The 16,855-nt window shown below is 38.1% G+C and overlaps 1 protein-coding gene across 3 annotated transcripts in view; it reads right to left on the minus strand.

Moving 5' to 3' along the window:
* The window catches only part of Kcnq5 (potassium voltage-gated channel subfamily Q member 5), a 611,319-nt gene that overhangs the window by 152,122 nt on the left and 442,342 nt on the right, over window positions 1-16,855 (minus strand). For 2 of the 3 annotated variants that reach the window (XM_085835922.1, XM_085835940.1), the window contains one exon: window positions 5,116-5,242. In XM_085835922.1, coding sequence (XP_085692048.1) covers window positions 5,116-5,242 — 127 coding nt within the window. Of the gene's footprint in view, window positions 1-5,115; window positions 5,243-12,398; window positions 12,493-16,855 lie in introns of those variants that run through there. The other variant, XM_085835933.1, reaches the window with a different exon arrangement.

A 16,855-nucleotide genomic window follows, 5' to 3' on the forward strand; every position in this document is an offset into this window, starting at 1 on the left:
CTCTAGCCTGAAAATTTTTTTTTACAAACAAACAAACAAACAAACAAACAAACAAACAAAAAAAGAACTACTTATTTCCAGTTCGCAAGTCCCAGCGACCCTCAGAATGACACTGCATAAGAGTGTAAAAAGAAGATACTAGGCACAGAAGTTTATTTATCCCCTAATTTCTCCTTCAAGTTAGAAAGTAGCAATAGATGTAGTTGTTAAAAATAAAACTAATGAGCCAGGTGGTGGTGGCGCACACCTTTAATCCCAGCACTCGGGAGGTAGAGGCAGGCGGATTTCTGAGTTCAAGGCAATCCTGGTCTACAAAGTGAGTTCCAGGACATCCAGAGCTATACAGAGAAACCCTGTCTCGAAACGCCTCTCCCCCCAAAAATAAAAATAAAATAAAATAAAATAAAACTAATGTTGTTATTAATGTTATCGTATAAACTCTGGGTTTTTGAATTTCCAATGCCAGAAGTCATTAGTTGGTGCCAATGGTCAAAGTTCAATAAAGTTTAATTTTAAATTGTCAGAGAACAATGAGCAAGGGATTTTTTTTTTCTGGAGTAAAATCATTGGAAAAAATCCCATGTTTATTTTTTTTTTCTGGCCATCTTTCTAACTTTTCACCAGTTTGCTAAGTGCTATCTGATTTCCTCATGTTTAGAATGGGGTGTTAGTGGCTGGGGAGACTGCTCAGTAGTTAAGAGCATCCAGGTTTGGTTTCTAGCACTCATGGTGGTGGCTCAGAACTATCTATAACTCCAGTTTCAGGGGATTCAATGCCCTTTTCTGGTCTCTGCAGGCATCAGACATGCATGTGGTGCACAGACATATAGACAGGCAAAATATCCATATACATAAAATAAGATAGTAATAAAAAATTTAAAAGTATATTATAATACTTGAGTAGGATTAGTAATTTAATACTTATAAGGTACTTGAGGTAGCATGTAGCAGTCCTCCGTAAATAATGCTACTAGAACGTGATAGTATGTGATTAACTAGGTTTCAACTGTCCCCAGTTGACCCTAAGGATAGAATGTGTGTGTCACAGAAGGGCATGAACGCTTAGTTGAGAGAAGTTGCAGAATGCATGACTGTTAGGCAATACCCTGTGAGAAAAGCTTCTACAAAAGGGGATTAAAAAGCTTTGAAGGTACTGAAAATGACTCAGGTCAAGAACAGGTCTATTCCAGTAAAAGGTGGGGAAGGCAGAGAATCAGAAAAAAAAAAACAAAAAACAAAAAAACCCCAAACCTTCAGTTTGCAAGCCAGTGACAGTTCAGAGTCTCTGTTCTAACTTGTTAACACATTAACAACTTAACTTGCCTTATAATATGAGGAAATCACAGATGTATCTTAATAGCCTTAGCCATGTGGTTGATCTAATAAAGTCTTTTATTTTTCTTTTAGCCAAGTAAGAAGCCAGCTATGTTTTCTAAAAGCAAACAAACCAAAACAAACTAAACCAAACCAAACCAACAACAACAACAACAACAACAACAAAACACTTGCTGGCACTCTCCCAAGGAGCTGTTATTGCAAGTGAAAGACAGACATGCTTAGTTTGCAAGAAACATCTGAGCTGTGGTTAACCCTCTTCAAATTCTCTGCTGGAAGTACCACAGGAAACTGTTAAAACAGTGATAGGAAGTCAATCTACATTTAACATCAAATATAGATCCAATATTATTAACAGGCTGGCATTTTCTGCTGCACTGAGACATATTTGAAGACTGAAAAAAAAAAATAGAGCCCTGTTCTGACTGGTTTTAAAAAGTAGTCACTCAGGAATCCAAAAATAGCCACCACTTGAAGTTGAGACTGCCTGACACATCAGGCTCATTACTGTGATCTAAGTACCAGCCTCTGGTACTATTTGCAATTCTCCAGTAGGCCATTAAGAGAAGCTGGATAACAATGAATGGCTGTGAGACCAGTCTTGGAGGTGATTCAAACTTCTCCTTACTCGTGCTATAGAAGGAGGCATTTATGATAAGATATAGGAAATTGGTAAGGAAGCCAACCCAGGTAGTTACTACAAATGTGCTTAACTCTCAGAAGCCGGACTGCAGGGATTGGACAAAGCTGGAGGAAGGTTATCACAGCAGAGTCTTAGGAATGGAGCTGGTTGAACATGTAGAGGAAAGGAAGGGTTTGCCATTCTAGATCTAATATTACCAAGTTTCAAAGGAAGCCATCAAAACTAAGCAAAATATTCAAAACAGCGATGAAAGGAAAGATTTGATTTTTAAAAAATGCACAAGTTGTTTTTCTTAGAATGTTAAATATTTACAATATGTTTTCCAAACACAAGTGTACAATGCCTATATAAATATAAAAATATAAATATAAATACCAGTCTCTGGAATCAGGACTTCTATCAAATGGTATTCCAATGGTAAATAAGAATTAGTACTACTCAAGGTCTCACCATGTTTGTAGCTTTTGTTTGCTTTCAATGGGAAATGTCCTCATTGCTGTGTGTTTTAGTTGGCTTTTAATTGCTCTGACAAACACTGACCAAACCACAAACAACTTGGAGATGAAAGGGTTTGCTTTGCATTATAACTCCCAGTTCACAATCCATCACTGAGGGAACTCAGGGCTTGAATTCAAAGCAGGCACAGAGGTAAGAATCATGGAAGAACTATATTTTCTAGCTTGCTCTCTTACAGGGCAGGTCCACCTGCCCAGAGGTAGTATTGCCCACAGTAGGCTGTGTCCCCCGTACCAAACATTGATCAAGATAATGTGCCACAGATTGCCATAGGCCAATCTGATTAAAGTGATTCCCAATAGATACTGTCAGATAACTGGCTGTGTCAAGTTAAAAGCTAAAGCTGAGTATGCCTAGAGAAAGCATTTCCAACTTGGAAGGCATAACAGGTGAGCTGTCAACCGCTTCACATTCTGTTCTTAAATGTTCAAGATATTCAAAAAATATTTGGCATATTTAGAGAACCCAACATTTCAAATACATGAAATATTAATAAATCTTGGTGTGTTTCAGACTCTTTCATGCTCAGAACCCACATCGCAGATAGGGAAGAAAAGTACAGTATCCCCTTTTGCATTTAGCAGTGTAGATTTGGTTGAACAAGGGAACCATTGACCTGATTTCATCATTTTTAGCAGTTTACACAGCATACTTATGGACTCCTACAGAGATCTAGGAAGGGTCTCAAGAATAATGGGGTATAGCCCTTGCCTTCAGTAGGTGAGATTTGATTCATGTGTGTGGGATAAATCCGGGGATCTAATATTAATAATCCACATTTGAATATATTCAGTATTATATCAATTATATTGAAACACAGATCCAACTGTCACATAAACATTAAATAGAATACTGAAAGCCATGCGTGATTACTTTTGCTGCAAGTCGATATTTATCTATGCTTTAATGGGAATTCATTATATATTTATCTATGTCAACTTACAGAGCATTTAGTTTTCTAGCTTTAAAATGCCCACTTAAACAGAAATTCCCCCAAAGTTAACAAGACCCAAATTATGCAGATATTAAATCTACAAGGTCACCATTGTACCCAGCAAGTAGGATGATGGAGAACAGAAGATTCCTTTCTGAGAAAGACCTTCAACTATCTGAAGCAGACAGATAAAGATTAAAAGGCTACTGTGTGTTGATGCATCCATGGCTGGAAAGAGTTATCACGAGGCAGCAGGCACTTGGGAAAGAACTTTTTTGCTAGCTTGAAGAACAGAAATACATGGGCATTGCCTTTGGAACTGGAATACAACCAACTTTTAATTGGTTTTAAAATCTGGATTGGAACATCCCTACAGTCATCCATGAACTGACCTTATACTGTAAAAGTTGAGGGAATCTTGGCCAACCACCTGCTGTGTGAGTTGTTCTGTTTGGGTTTTTCATGGAAGTCCTTGTTTGGCAAGTAGTTTTGCACCAAGTGATAATCTTCCCTAACCTTGTTTGAGTAGAGAATTCAGAATGAAAAAGACCCCTTCATGTGAGGCTGGGGTGGGGTCAAATGTTCAATGACTTGATCTATGGGATTGTGAGCTGCTGCCTACTTTTCTCCATACCTTAGCATGATGGTTTCCAAAAAGAAAAGAAGCATAATTTTGTAGATGAGAGAAGTTGGTGTTAGCAGCGCTTGCAGAGGGGGCAACTCTACCCCTGGAAAGTACTGGACTGCTCTCATCATAGGGAGCAGGGTTAAGGGGTGAGATCAAGGATCAACAATTCCTAACTCCCCAAACAAGAGGGTAAACTATCCTGTAAATTAAACCTGACTTTCTCAGCTTGGAAATAATTGGAGTAAACTTTACTCAAGAACTTCCAGCGTTTTGGATCTGAATGTTTGCCCAGCAAGTGAGAAGGGCAAAAGAGCAGGAAAGGCAAATTTAGCTGTCTAATAATAGCTTTGATATGCAGAGTTTTCAGTTTTATGATATGATTTTAAATAATCTTACTGAGAGGTGCCAGGTCTTAACTCCACAGGATTCTACAACATTTTCGTCAGGAGACATCATTTCAAATAGAGTCTTAACAGAATGGAGTCCATCCTGGAAGTACAGAAGCTAGGGGCAACAGGGAAATGCACTATTTGTTTTGGAACTGTGGGGTGAGGGTGGGAGAAATCCTATTTTAGCGTGTAAAGCTCAAGGTCAGATTTAAAATTTCCAGGGCAGAAGCCACACTTGTGCTGTCACTGTATGCTAGAGGGTAAGTGTTTGTAGGAATAATGTATTGATGCCCGTTTGAATCATTTGAATATAATCTGGTGGCATACTGCAGAGCTAATCAGCAGAGGCACACATGCATACATACATACAACACACACACACAGAGGAAGGGAGGAAGGGAAGGAGGGAGGGAGAGAGAGAGAGAGAGAGGGAGGGAGGGAGGGAGGAAGGGAGGGAGGGAGGGGCAGAGACAGAGAGACAGAGAGACACAGAGAGAGACAGAGACAGAGAGAGAGAGAGAGAGAGAGAGAGAGAGAGAGAGAGAGAGAGAGAGAGAGAGAGAGAGAGAGACAGAGAGAGACAGAGAGAGAGAGACAGAGAGAGAGACAGAGACAGAGAGAGACAGAGAGAGAGAAAACAGTACCATAAATTCTGGACTTTGAGGCTCACCTATTACACAGAAAGGCTTTCGAGCAAACCTCAGTCTTCCTTGCCATCCTCTATAACGACAACAGCAACCTGCAGACCAGATTCGAATGATGAACTCCAAGCCAAAGACAACGATCATCACGAACTCCTAAGATATCAAAACAGACATGTCAGCATTATAGAGTAACAACCAACTCTAAGATGCTGTGTGAATATTTCTGAACATTTAGGGCCTGTGCTTGGCACATCTGGTTGATATATAAAGAACATCTTTTCTCCACAAAACCAGTATGAAGATTACTGAAGCCTCCTATTTTCTGTATCTTTTTTAAAAAAATTTTTATTAGGTATTTTCCTCAATTACATTTCCAATGCTATCCCAAAAGTCCCCCAGACCCCCCCCCCCCCTACTCCCCTACCCACCCATTCCTACTTTTTGACCCTGGAGTTCCCCTGTACTGGGGCATATAAAGTTTGCATGTCCAATGGGCCTCTCTTTCCAGTGAGGGCTGACTAGGCCATCTTTTGATACATATGCAGCTAGAGTCAAGAACTCCGAGGTACTGGTTAGTTCATAATGTTGTTGCACCTATAGGGCTGCAGATCTCTTTAGCTCCTTGGATACTTTCTCTAGCTCCTCCATTGGGGCTATTTTCTGTATCTTGTCTCCTATTGTAGGATGTGTGCCTCCTCAAGTCTCCAACAGTGTGAAAGTGTCCATTTTAATAGGAAGCATGCAGGTTGAGTAGGAATGTTTTCTCACTAGGGATATGTAGTGTAGCTGGCTTTAGCTTCTTGGTTACATGAAATAAAAAATGAACCCAGAAATACAACGGCAAGCCCTAGAGACATAGAGCTTCATGGTGCTGCAAGGAATGGCATAATCTCTAAACCTTTAAGAGTTGGTCTCAGAGGATAAGAAGTAAGTTTTAGGAGTGTTCAGCCTTTTGTCACCGTGCCAGACTCCTCTTAAAATACAGGCAGTTTCAGAAGAGTAACTATGTGCGTGCGTGCATGCATGCCACATACACCCAATGTCTGTCAGAAGTGAGACCTAGAACCCTTCAGCTCTGAAGCTGGTTAATTATCATGCTGCCCTTTGGCAATGGCTGCCTGGAAAACAACACCTGCTTCAGCAAAATGACTTGGAGATTATTTAGGAAGAGCTGAGAGTTAACCCCAGGGAAAGGCCAGAGATAGCAGCTCTTAAACAGTCAGTCACAGAATGAAGAAGGCAGAGGGAATTTGCAAAAGAAAATAATCCTGGAGTAAGTCTTGCAAAGTCATTTGTCCCTATAGGGACAGATCCTCTGTTTATTAAAATTGCCTTGTTTTGAAAAGGGAACTACCTTTCTTGTTTGAAGACAAGGATTGTTCTTATTTATAATATTGATGATTGCATATTATTCAGCTTTATTATAAGGGATAGATTATAATATTAATGTACATTTTTTATATAAGCTGCCTAATATCGCAGATGTATAGATTGTAGAAATATCAACATTTCAATCCATTTTCCATTAAGGTAAATTTGTTACCAAATTCATGAAAACTAGATTTTTGTACAGGTGTTATGCAAACATGTCTTTAGAGCATGCTCTAGTATAAAATGCCCACTTAGCTAAACTTGTGCCCAACAACGTTTATTAGCAGACCCCACCATTACTCATTCCCAGGGATCCTACTTCTGTCGCGAATTTTGGAACTCCAGTTATGAGAGATTGTATTGTACAGGATACTCTCCCCACAAATCTTGATGTGTGGCCTCATCCTGCAAACACAGCTATATAATGATGCTATGTCTCAGGTAAACAGATAACACCAATAGATAAAAGAACATTGTTCTTAAGAGAAATGCTAAAGTCACTGCCCCATTTCTATGCCTCAGCGAGGCAGTATAACATATCTATAAGGTCTTTATTTAATTCCTGTTGTTCAGGAGTATGGCCATATGCTTTATGATTTTGTTTTGTTTTTAAAAGAGATTAGGAAAAAATGATAGCATGTTTTCCTTACAAAGCAAGAACTGGTAGAATTGAGAAGAGAACAAAGAAATACGTGATCATATTTGGGGGTATCACCAGCCCCTTTTCTCTGAAGCACTAGATCAGAACTCGTAGACACCAAGTCAGCAAGTCTAAAGAATATCTGAATAAGAACAGAAATGGGTTCTAGATAGAGGTTTGCATCTCCAATAACCACAAGAGAATATGATTTTTTATGTTAAAAACAGCTTGGTGTCATTCTTTACTTCATTTAAAAGTTCAAGATAGAGCATATTATAAGCTATCAACAAACTTCAGCATTGTAAAGAATAAAACTGACTCTGTTGTCCAATTATAAGGGAATTTGCTTATAAATCATTAGTAGAAAGACAAGCAAACTCTAAAAATGTAGAAAGGAATTAAAATATACTTTTATGCATTTTATTAGTTAAAATCTCAATGAAAATTACAAAAAAATAACTGAAAGAGAACGAAAATACAGCCTATCAAATTGTACAGGTAAACCACAGCAGTGAAGAGAACAGAAGAGTAAAATTGGCACAAATAATGCTATATATATATATATATACATACATACACACACACATATATACATATATATATGAAAGTAATAAAATAATAAAAAACTAAACAGAAATTTCATGAAATAAAAAGCTGATTTCTATGTAAAAAAAATCAATAAAATGGATAAATCTTTTGTAGGCTGATAGAGACAACCCATCTTAGAAATGTAATAGAGGACGTCACCTTAGACAGGGTGGCTGTGAAATACCAATATGGAGTCTTTATGGATGTAGGTTCTGAAGGTAATGGAATACAATCAATCCCACAGCAAACACCCTTATCCTTTGGCTCTTATAAGCTTCCCACCCCATCTTGTGCAGAGATGTTACCCAATCTTAGGTGTCGAAGTGTTTTGTATGTGTAGTATATCTGTACTGTATTTGTAATGTATATGTAAAACATGAGCCCCACAACTCTACATTTTGATTTGTTGTGGTGTTCTGCAGGGTTTCCATCTGTTGTAAAGAGACATTTTCGTGATGAGCATAAAGGTTACACTTCCCTGTAGGTATAAGGCAAACATTTAGAATCTAGTTAGGGGTTATGCTGGTTTAGTAAAGTGTTGGTTGTAAGTTCTCCTCCCAGATCCCTGACTTCATTAGTGAGAGGGATGAGACAGGCTGACTCCATGACAGGCTTCAAATCGACAGTCCAGGCAACTAGGCCTAAGAACTGGGCAAGTCCAGGTAAGCCCAGGCAAGTCTGTTTCTAGAAAAAACCCCAGCCTCCAGCCCCCACACCCTGGTAATGGTTCTGGAATGGCTAGAGATAAAGGTCGTTTACCCTGTAATTCCTCAGCAACAGTTTCTAGCCCCCAAGCCCTGGTAATAGAATGTCCCTAGAGATGGAGCAAGATATAGGTCACCTACCCCAGAATCCCCTAAAGTGCTTTAAATCAGGCCTGAGAGCTCACTTGGTTGTCTCATTATTCTGGTAATAGGAGACCCCAACATGCTAGACTTCTGCAGAATAAAACACTCTGCATTTACATACAATTTGAGTCTGGGGTTTCATTCTTGGGCAAATCAAGGACCCTTACACTAGAACTGAGTAGTTAGCTAGGTTTCCAGTACTGGACATGACTCCCTTCTTGTTGAGTGAGTCTTAAGTTCAATTAGAGAGCTGTTGGCTACTGCCAAGTTACATGGGCCACTACTGGATCCTTAGGGTTATTATGCTATGGTAGTCAATGTGTGGTTCATGGTTGCAGAAAGACTTAACAACACGTTTGGCTAAAAATGAACTGAAAAAGATAAGGAAAAGCATATAGGACTCAATGCTGCACAAGGAACTACAGGTAAGAAAGGGATGCTAAGAGTAGGAGGAATGCTCTTCCCCAGGAAGAGCATACCAACCTGTTTTCCAGTACGAAATGATCAACCCTGAAAACATGCATACAAGTAAGTCTGAGCATATTTAGAAATATATACACGTGTACATATATGCATGTAACAACAATTAATGAGGAAAGAGATCATGAATTTGAAAAAGGAGCAGATAGGGACATATGGGAGGGTTCAGAGAGGGGGAAGGAATGGAGAAAATCATGCATTTATATTATAATTTTAAAAAATAAAAGAAGCAATTAAAAATGATAAAGAAGAGCTAGGGGAAGGACTGAAGGAGCTGAACAGGATTGCAACCCCATAGGAAGAACAACAGTATCAAGTAACTGGACCCCTCAGAGCTCCAAGGGACTAAACAACCAATCAAAGAGTATACATGGAGGGAGCCAGGACTCCAGATACATAATGTAGCAGAGGAGGGCTTTATCTGACATCAATCAGAGCGGAGACCCTTGGTCCTGTGGAGGCTTGATGCCCCAGCATAGGGGGATGCTAGATTGGTGAGGCAGGAGTGGGTGGGTGGGTAGAAGATCAGCCTCATAGTGACAAATGGGAGGAGGGATGGAATGGGGAGGTTTGTGGATGGGAAACTGGGAAGGGGGATATTATTTGAAAATGTAAATGTATCAAATGATTAATAAAAAATTAGAATGATAAAGGGATGCTAGGAATAACGGTGTGTTGATAAATTTGACAATTCTGAAAATTAAACAGAAGTCATGAAAACACAACAAAGAATAATCTGAATAGTTCTACAATCTATAAAAGATTTAATCCATAATTTAAAAACTTTTGAAAAAACCATGCCTAGGTCAAACAGTTTCAATACTGAAACCAAACAAATAGCTACAGAAGAGTCATACTGGTTCCACATAACTTTTTATAGACTACAGAAAACAACAACAAAAATTCCATTTTCTCCCAATTTCACATAAATTTTTGCAGAAGATACAAAGCATTCCTAATTATTTTTTGCCTATTGAGACAAGTTCTTTGTGGATAAACTATGTTGGCTTGGAGCATATTGTGGCTCCCAGGCTGGCTTTAAATTTGTGACACCTGCTGTTCTACCTCCTGAATGCTGGGACTAGAGTTATGTGTCAACAGATTCCCTACACCTAATTCACTTTTTAAAGAAATGGCATCTTGCTATGGTATCCAGACTGGCCTTGAATTTCTGGGCTAAAACCATTTTCCTGCTGTATCTTTTGGGACAGCTTAGATTACAGGCATTCAAACTATGCATGGCTAAAGTTAATTGAAAAAATAAACTAAAATTATGAACAAATATCCCTCATTAGATTAGATGTAAAAATTCAATAAAAAATCAGCAAACCAAACTCATTAGTAAGTAAAAAAATGCTAAGCAGGATTTATTTAAGGTATCTAAAGTTGGTTCAGTGTTTGAAACCAACTTACAACCTGCATTATTATATCAGCAAACTAAAGAAGATAAAAAGTCACATAAATATATCAATTAATTCAGGAAAATCCTTTGGCATCTATTCCTTATAAAATCTTCAGCAATTTAGAGAGGGCGACAAATATCAAGTTGATAAATATGATATACAAACCCCCTGTAGTTAACATATTTAATGGTGAAAAACTGAATGCTATTATCTAAAATCAAAATGAAGCAAGATGTCTACATTCATCCTTCATTTTTTTATTAGATATTTTCTTTATTTACATTTCAAATGTTATCCTGAAAGTTCCCTATACCCTCCCCCTGCCCTGCTCCCCTACCCACACACTCCCACTTCTTGGCCCTGGCATTACCCTGTACTGGGGCATAGAAAGCTTGCAAGACCTAGGGGCCTTTCTTCCCAATGATGGCCAACTAGGCCATCTTCTGCTACATATGCAGCTAGAGACACGAGCTCTGGGGGTACTGGTTAGTTCATATTGTTGTTCCACCTATAGGGTTGCAGACTCCTTCAGCTCCTTGGGTACTTTCTCTAACTCCTCCTTTAGGGGCCCTGTGTTCCATCCAATAGATAGCTGTGAGCATCCACTTCTGTCTTTGCCAGGCACTGGCATAGCCTCACAGGAGGCAGCTATATCAGGGTCCCTTCAGCAAAACCTTGCTGGCATGTGCATCATCCTTCTAATTAAAGATTTTACTATACTTTGTAATGATTGGAATGAAGCAAATTAAGTAAATAAAAGATCCAGGTTAAGAAAGTCAAATAGACTTTGGTCCATACTATCATAGTATGGACCATAGACAAATGGTCCATACTATCTGAGTACATGATTGTCTACAACACATCAAGGCATCTCTGGATACAGTCTCTCGTTTTTAGTATAAAAAAATTCATTACATAAAAAGTCAATTACATTGCACAAAATCCTGGCACATACAATGAACATGTTGCAATCCAAATTCATAATATAATATTATTTACTGCCATTTCAAATAAAAATAACATTTAGACATGAAGGAAGTGGACACAAATTCTTACCCTAGCTTTTTTTTTTTTTTTTTTTTTTTTTTTTTTTTTTTTTGCAACTGATAGCTGATGAGAGAGGCAAAATCAGCTATCTTCAAGGGAGTGATACTGGGCATCTTAACCCTTCTCCAGGATAAGGCCCCATGCACAGGAGTAGCTGGCCAAAACAAGCCTGACTCCATATTTTGTTTCATTTCTGTTTGTCTTTAAGAGAGAAAGAACATGAAGCTGGATGAGTAAGGAGGTGGGGGAGGACCTGAGAGGAGTTGGGGAAGTGAACAGATTATGATCAAAATACATTGCATGAAATTGTTAAATAATACATAAACCAGAAGTATAATAGAAATTTTTATATGTTTGAACTAAGAAAACTATTATTAGACTTGACATTCAAAACATAAATATTAGGAACAAACTTATACTCTGTCAAAACTAAAACTTTGGTTGGATAAAGCTTAGGTCAGAACTTGAAAAGGTAAATTACAGACTAGAAGAAAATATTTTCAAGTCATGAATGTAATAAGGAACCAGTATTTGGAAGACATAAAAAATAAAAATATAAAAAATTAACATTTTTAATCAGAAATTTAATTAAAAACTTGGTTAAAGAAACCATTGAATCATTAAAATATTCAAAATATATATTGGATATACATATAGCATATATATATATATATATATATATATATATATATATATATATATATGTGTGTGTGTGTGTGTGTGTGTGTGCGCATGCATATACATATATGTGAGAAGAAACAGTTGACAAGGACACACTTGACATGATATTTGGCATCATTAACCACCAGGGAAATACAAATTAAAACCTCAATAAATCATTGTGTAACACTCAGTATTGTTAAAAAGAAATAGATATAACAATCAGCCCCAGCAGAAAATGTTGAGGAATCTGGGTCAGTGGAGTCACTCACACAGTGCAGCCAAGGGTGCAAGATAGGATCTCCAGAATGCAGATTGGTAGCTTCTTACTAAAGTTATACAGGGTTGATATACAGCAACTATTGCATTCTTGGTCTAAGAAAATAAAACCATGATTATACAAAAGCTCAGCCATGAATGATGACTGCAGTTTCATGCAGGACTGAAACTAAAGTTATACAGGGTTGATATACAGCAACTATTGCATTCTTGGTCTAAGAAAATAAAACCATGATTATACAAAAGCTCAGCCATGAATGATGACTGCAGTTTCATGCAGGACTGAAAACTAAGACAGCTCAGTTATCTTTCACTGTGAGGAATTAAAGAAGCTATAGATGCTATAGCCACATCAATGAATACTATTCAAGAATGAGCCAACTGATACACACAATTGGAAAAAAATCACTAGGGAGAGAGAGAGAGAGAGAGAGAGAGAGAGAGAGAGAGAGAGAGAGAGAGAGAGAGAGAGAGAGAGAGAGAGAGAGAGAGAAAGAGAGAGAGAGAGAGAGAGAGAGAGAGAGAGAGAGAGAGAGAGAGAGAGAGAGAGAGAGAGAGAGAGCCTAGAGATCCTTGATGATGGAAATGACTACAACCTAGACTGTTGCCATTAAGTATACAAGTCTCCAATCGTGATACATACAAAGTCAAACTAGAGAAACTTGAATAAGACCCAAGAATTCTATCAATACTTTTGTCTTAGTTGTGATATTATATGATAGTATTTCCCTTTGAGGAAATGGGGTAATGTGGACATGGAGTATGTCTACTGTTCCCTATAGCTACACAGAGCCTATGATTATCTACATGAAAATTTCAGTGAAAACAAGTCACTGTTAGTGATCACACTATGGGGTAGTCTTGCAAGAAGGAATGTGTTCTTCATGCCCAGTTGACTAGGATTCAGCATCACTATGTGCTGGCAATGCACTCTCTAGGTCAACTTCTATGTAAGGTCTTCCTATGTTATTTTCACATGACCTACAGCTCTATTCAGTTGAAATGATCCAAATGACTTCAAATGGTCACACAGAATAATCGAAGTTAGAGGCAATTCTTTAACAGCTGTGAGACAGGTCCTCCTGCCTTACTGTCTGATGTTAGATTAAATCAGTTTTCACTTGTTTGAACCATATAGTCCACCACTTATTTAAATGATACTTAAATGACTGTGTGTAGGTTTGGGGATAATATTCAAAGCACTCAATCCCCTTGAGAAAAGGTTCTGGTAAAATTGATGTTACTAATCCCGGAACCACCTTTCTCTACTGATACAACTAGCCGGTTGGCTTTGACAGTCTTCTACAGAGCCACAGACAATGCTAAATATTTTTATTATCCGTCTTGAAGGAGTTTTCCTGTTTCACCATTATTTGGCATATCCTTTTGGTAAACATAGGGCAGCTTTCTTAGTTTACTTAAATAGAAAGGACCAGTTAGAAGCTTCAGTAGATAAAGGCACTTGCTACCCAGCTAGACAATATGAGTTCAATCCATAGGACTTGGTGGAGGGAGAGAAATGACTATTGCTAGGTCTCAAATGATTTCCATTCATGTACCCTGGGCACAGATACCACCCATTCTTTTAATCTAATACCCACTCTTCTAATCTACCCCCATACAAATAACCAACCAGCTAACTTCATTTAAAAAAGAGCAAAGAAATGTGTATAAAAATCTAGACACCAAAGATGCATGAAGCAGCTAGTCTTGATTTCTGTCTAATGGTCTTTGAGACTACCTATCATTAACTCTCCTTCCCAGATAATAAGGAAGTCTAGCCATATGGTACCTTTTTATTGAACAAGATGACTTTTCAGAATATTTCTTGATATTTCCTGTCTATTCGTGAAGTTAGTCTGTTTACAAGTTACTCTTTAAAATAGTTTTAGGTGCAGATTTATTTATTTATTTTTGGTACAAATTCAGGATTCATAACAGCACATGTTGTAGTTGTTTTCTCATTAAGTAACAGCATTGTTAATTAAAACAGTGACCTATTTCTAATTTACAAGCTGTCTGCTGTGACTATTAGTTACTTCTTTCTTGTTTTTCTGCTGTCAAATAGCTCTCTCTCTCTCTCTCTCTCTCTCTCTCTCTCTCTCTCTCTCTCTGTGTGTGTGTGTGTGTGTGGTTTAACTGCCAATGTTTCAAACCTCTTGACATTTACACCAGTTCTTAAAGAGCTGTGGCTAATTAAACACACAAAATGTAACTATTACTTCTATTCAGAGTATTACCTCCATCAGTTCTCAGTCACTTCCGTTCAGTTTCTTGTGTGTGCATGTATTTAAAGCAGTGCAAAGCTATTAAGCCAACCTGCCTTGTCACCTGATTCCTGCTGGAAAATCATTCGTGACATAAATGGTAAAGGAAAGCATTAGTTGGAAGGATTACTGGTTATAGTCACTGTAACATGGAAAATTCTACCGGAATTATACATACTGAAAGGGTGACATGAAGATGTGGAAATGGCCCTTTGCTTAGGTTGAGTATGAAAATAAATAAACAAAAACATAGTAATTTCTTGGAATTCTGCCTCTCTGGAGAGTAGGAAAAATATTTTTAAAAGCATGTCTTCTAGGGCTGGAGAGGCAGTTCTGTAGTTAGAAATACATGCTACTTTTCCAAAGGACTTGGTTCAATTTCTAGCATACTTGTTAGAAGCATACATACTTAATTACAGGGGATCTGACCCACTCTTCTGGATTCTACAAGCACTGCACACACATGATCTGTTGACCTCTAAGCAGCCAGAACACCCCTACACATAAAATAATTAAGAAAAGAAAATATGCCTATGGAACACTTCGCAGAGCTCATCACATACTTTTACCAACTTAGTTTTTAAATGTCTCCTTATTTTGGAGACACAAAGTGTTATTTCAACTATTAGTGTGTTTGAGGAGAATTAGAGAAGCAAGGTTTTGCTGAATAGAACAATTCCTTCTGAGTAGAAGATGCTTTCAAATCAGGTCCGTGTGGTGGAGGTGGTGGTGAGCAGACAACGGAACTTTCCAAAAGTGCTTAGCCTGTGGGAGGTGGTGTGTGGATGAGGATACAGCAGTAGAGTGGGGTACAGATGGAGAAGGTAAAAAGAGGTGTGAAGGGACATCCATGCTTCCAGCCTTGGAAAACGAAAGCTTCAGAGTATTTAAACATGCAAATGAGCTGTCTCATTGGTCAAAAGGCATGGGAAACCACAGATAAACTCTCAAGTAGAGTCAGAAAACTACAGTATCTGTCAATCATCTCTCTTTGGGGTAATTAAGTTTGATATTTCTCTAAACATATTTTAGCTTTTCAATCTTTTCACTTTTTCAAATCTGTCCCCTCTGGAAAGGAAAACATGGAACCATATCTACAAGACAAATTTTACATCAGGTTCTTTAGAGGGAAAAGTGAGAGTCAGTTTTTTCTCCTTATGTTGAGCATATTTAAGGTATAGTTCCCTAATGTCTTGAGTTTTGAAGGAAACAGAAATTCAAGATGGCACTAGGGTAGTTCTTGAACGCCAAACAGAAGGAGCCTCTGTTTATTTTCATCTCACTGAAGGCCCAGGCTGTGCTACTGGACTGGAAAATTGAGAACTTTCAGTTGATGATATTGTAATGTGCTTGTTGGTAGGACATGGAAACAGTAGGCATAGGTCTTAGAGAACATGGCTTTCAGAGAGGAAAAAGACTATGTAGTGTTAGAGAAAGACAGAAATAACATACTATATACTGTCTTAGTTAGGGTTCATTGTACTGAAGAGAGAGACACCATAACCGCAACAAATCCTATAAGAGAAAAAATTTAATTGGCGCTAGCTTACACTTTTGGAGGTTTAGTCCATTACAGTCATGGTGGGAAACATGGTGGCAAGCAGGCAGACATGGCACTAGAGAAGGAGCTGAGAGGTCTACATCTTGATCTACAAGCAACATAAGTAGACTGTGTCCCACACTGGGCATAGCTTGAGCATATAAGATGTCAAAGACCACCTCCACAGTGACACACTTCCTCCAACAAGGCCATACTTATGCTAACAAGACCACACCTCCTAATAGTGTCACTTCCTATGGGCCAATCATCACATGATTCTATAAGAGCCATACCTATTCAAACCTCTGCAACAATATTTCTAAATCCCATGCTCTAGTATTCATTATAGAACTTCATTAAGTTACCAGGAGAAGAAATCTTCATGAATTCTCAAATCACCTGACCCTCCTTTTGTCTCTCTGTAAATTAGGAGCCATTTTGATTTAAAGCCTGTATTTTCTTCCCTTATCTTTTCTCATTGTTATTTTTCCATTATAAGCACCAAGCTGCATTTAATTACTTAGAATTACATCTGGCCCAAATCACTACAGCATGTAGTGCTGCTGTTAAGGAACTCCAGGCAAACGCTGTATCCCTTGGTAAATTTTAGAGGTAAGAAAACACACCCTTCTCTCTGTTCACA

This window comes from Mus caroli, unplaced genomic scaffold, assembly GCF_978045245.1.
Source record: "Mus caroli unplaced genomic scaffold, Mus_caroli_1 scaffold_1, whole genome shotgun sequence".
NCBI lineage: Eukaryota > Metazoa > Chordata > Mammalia > Rodentia > Muridae > Mus > Mus caroli.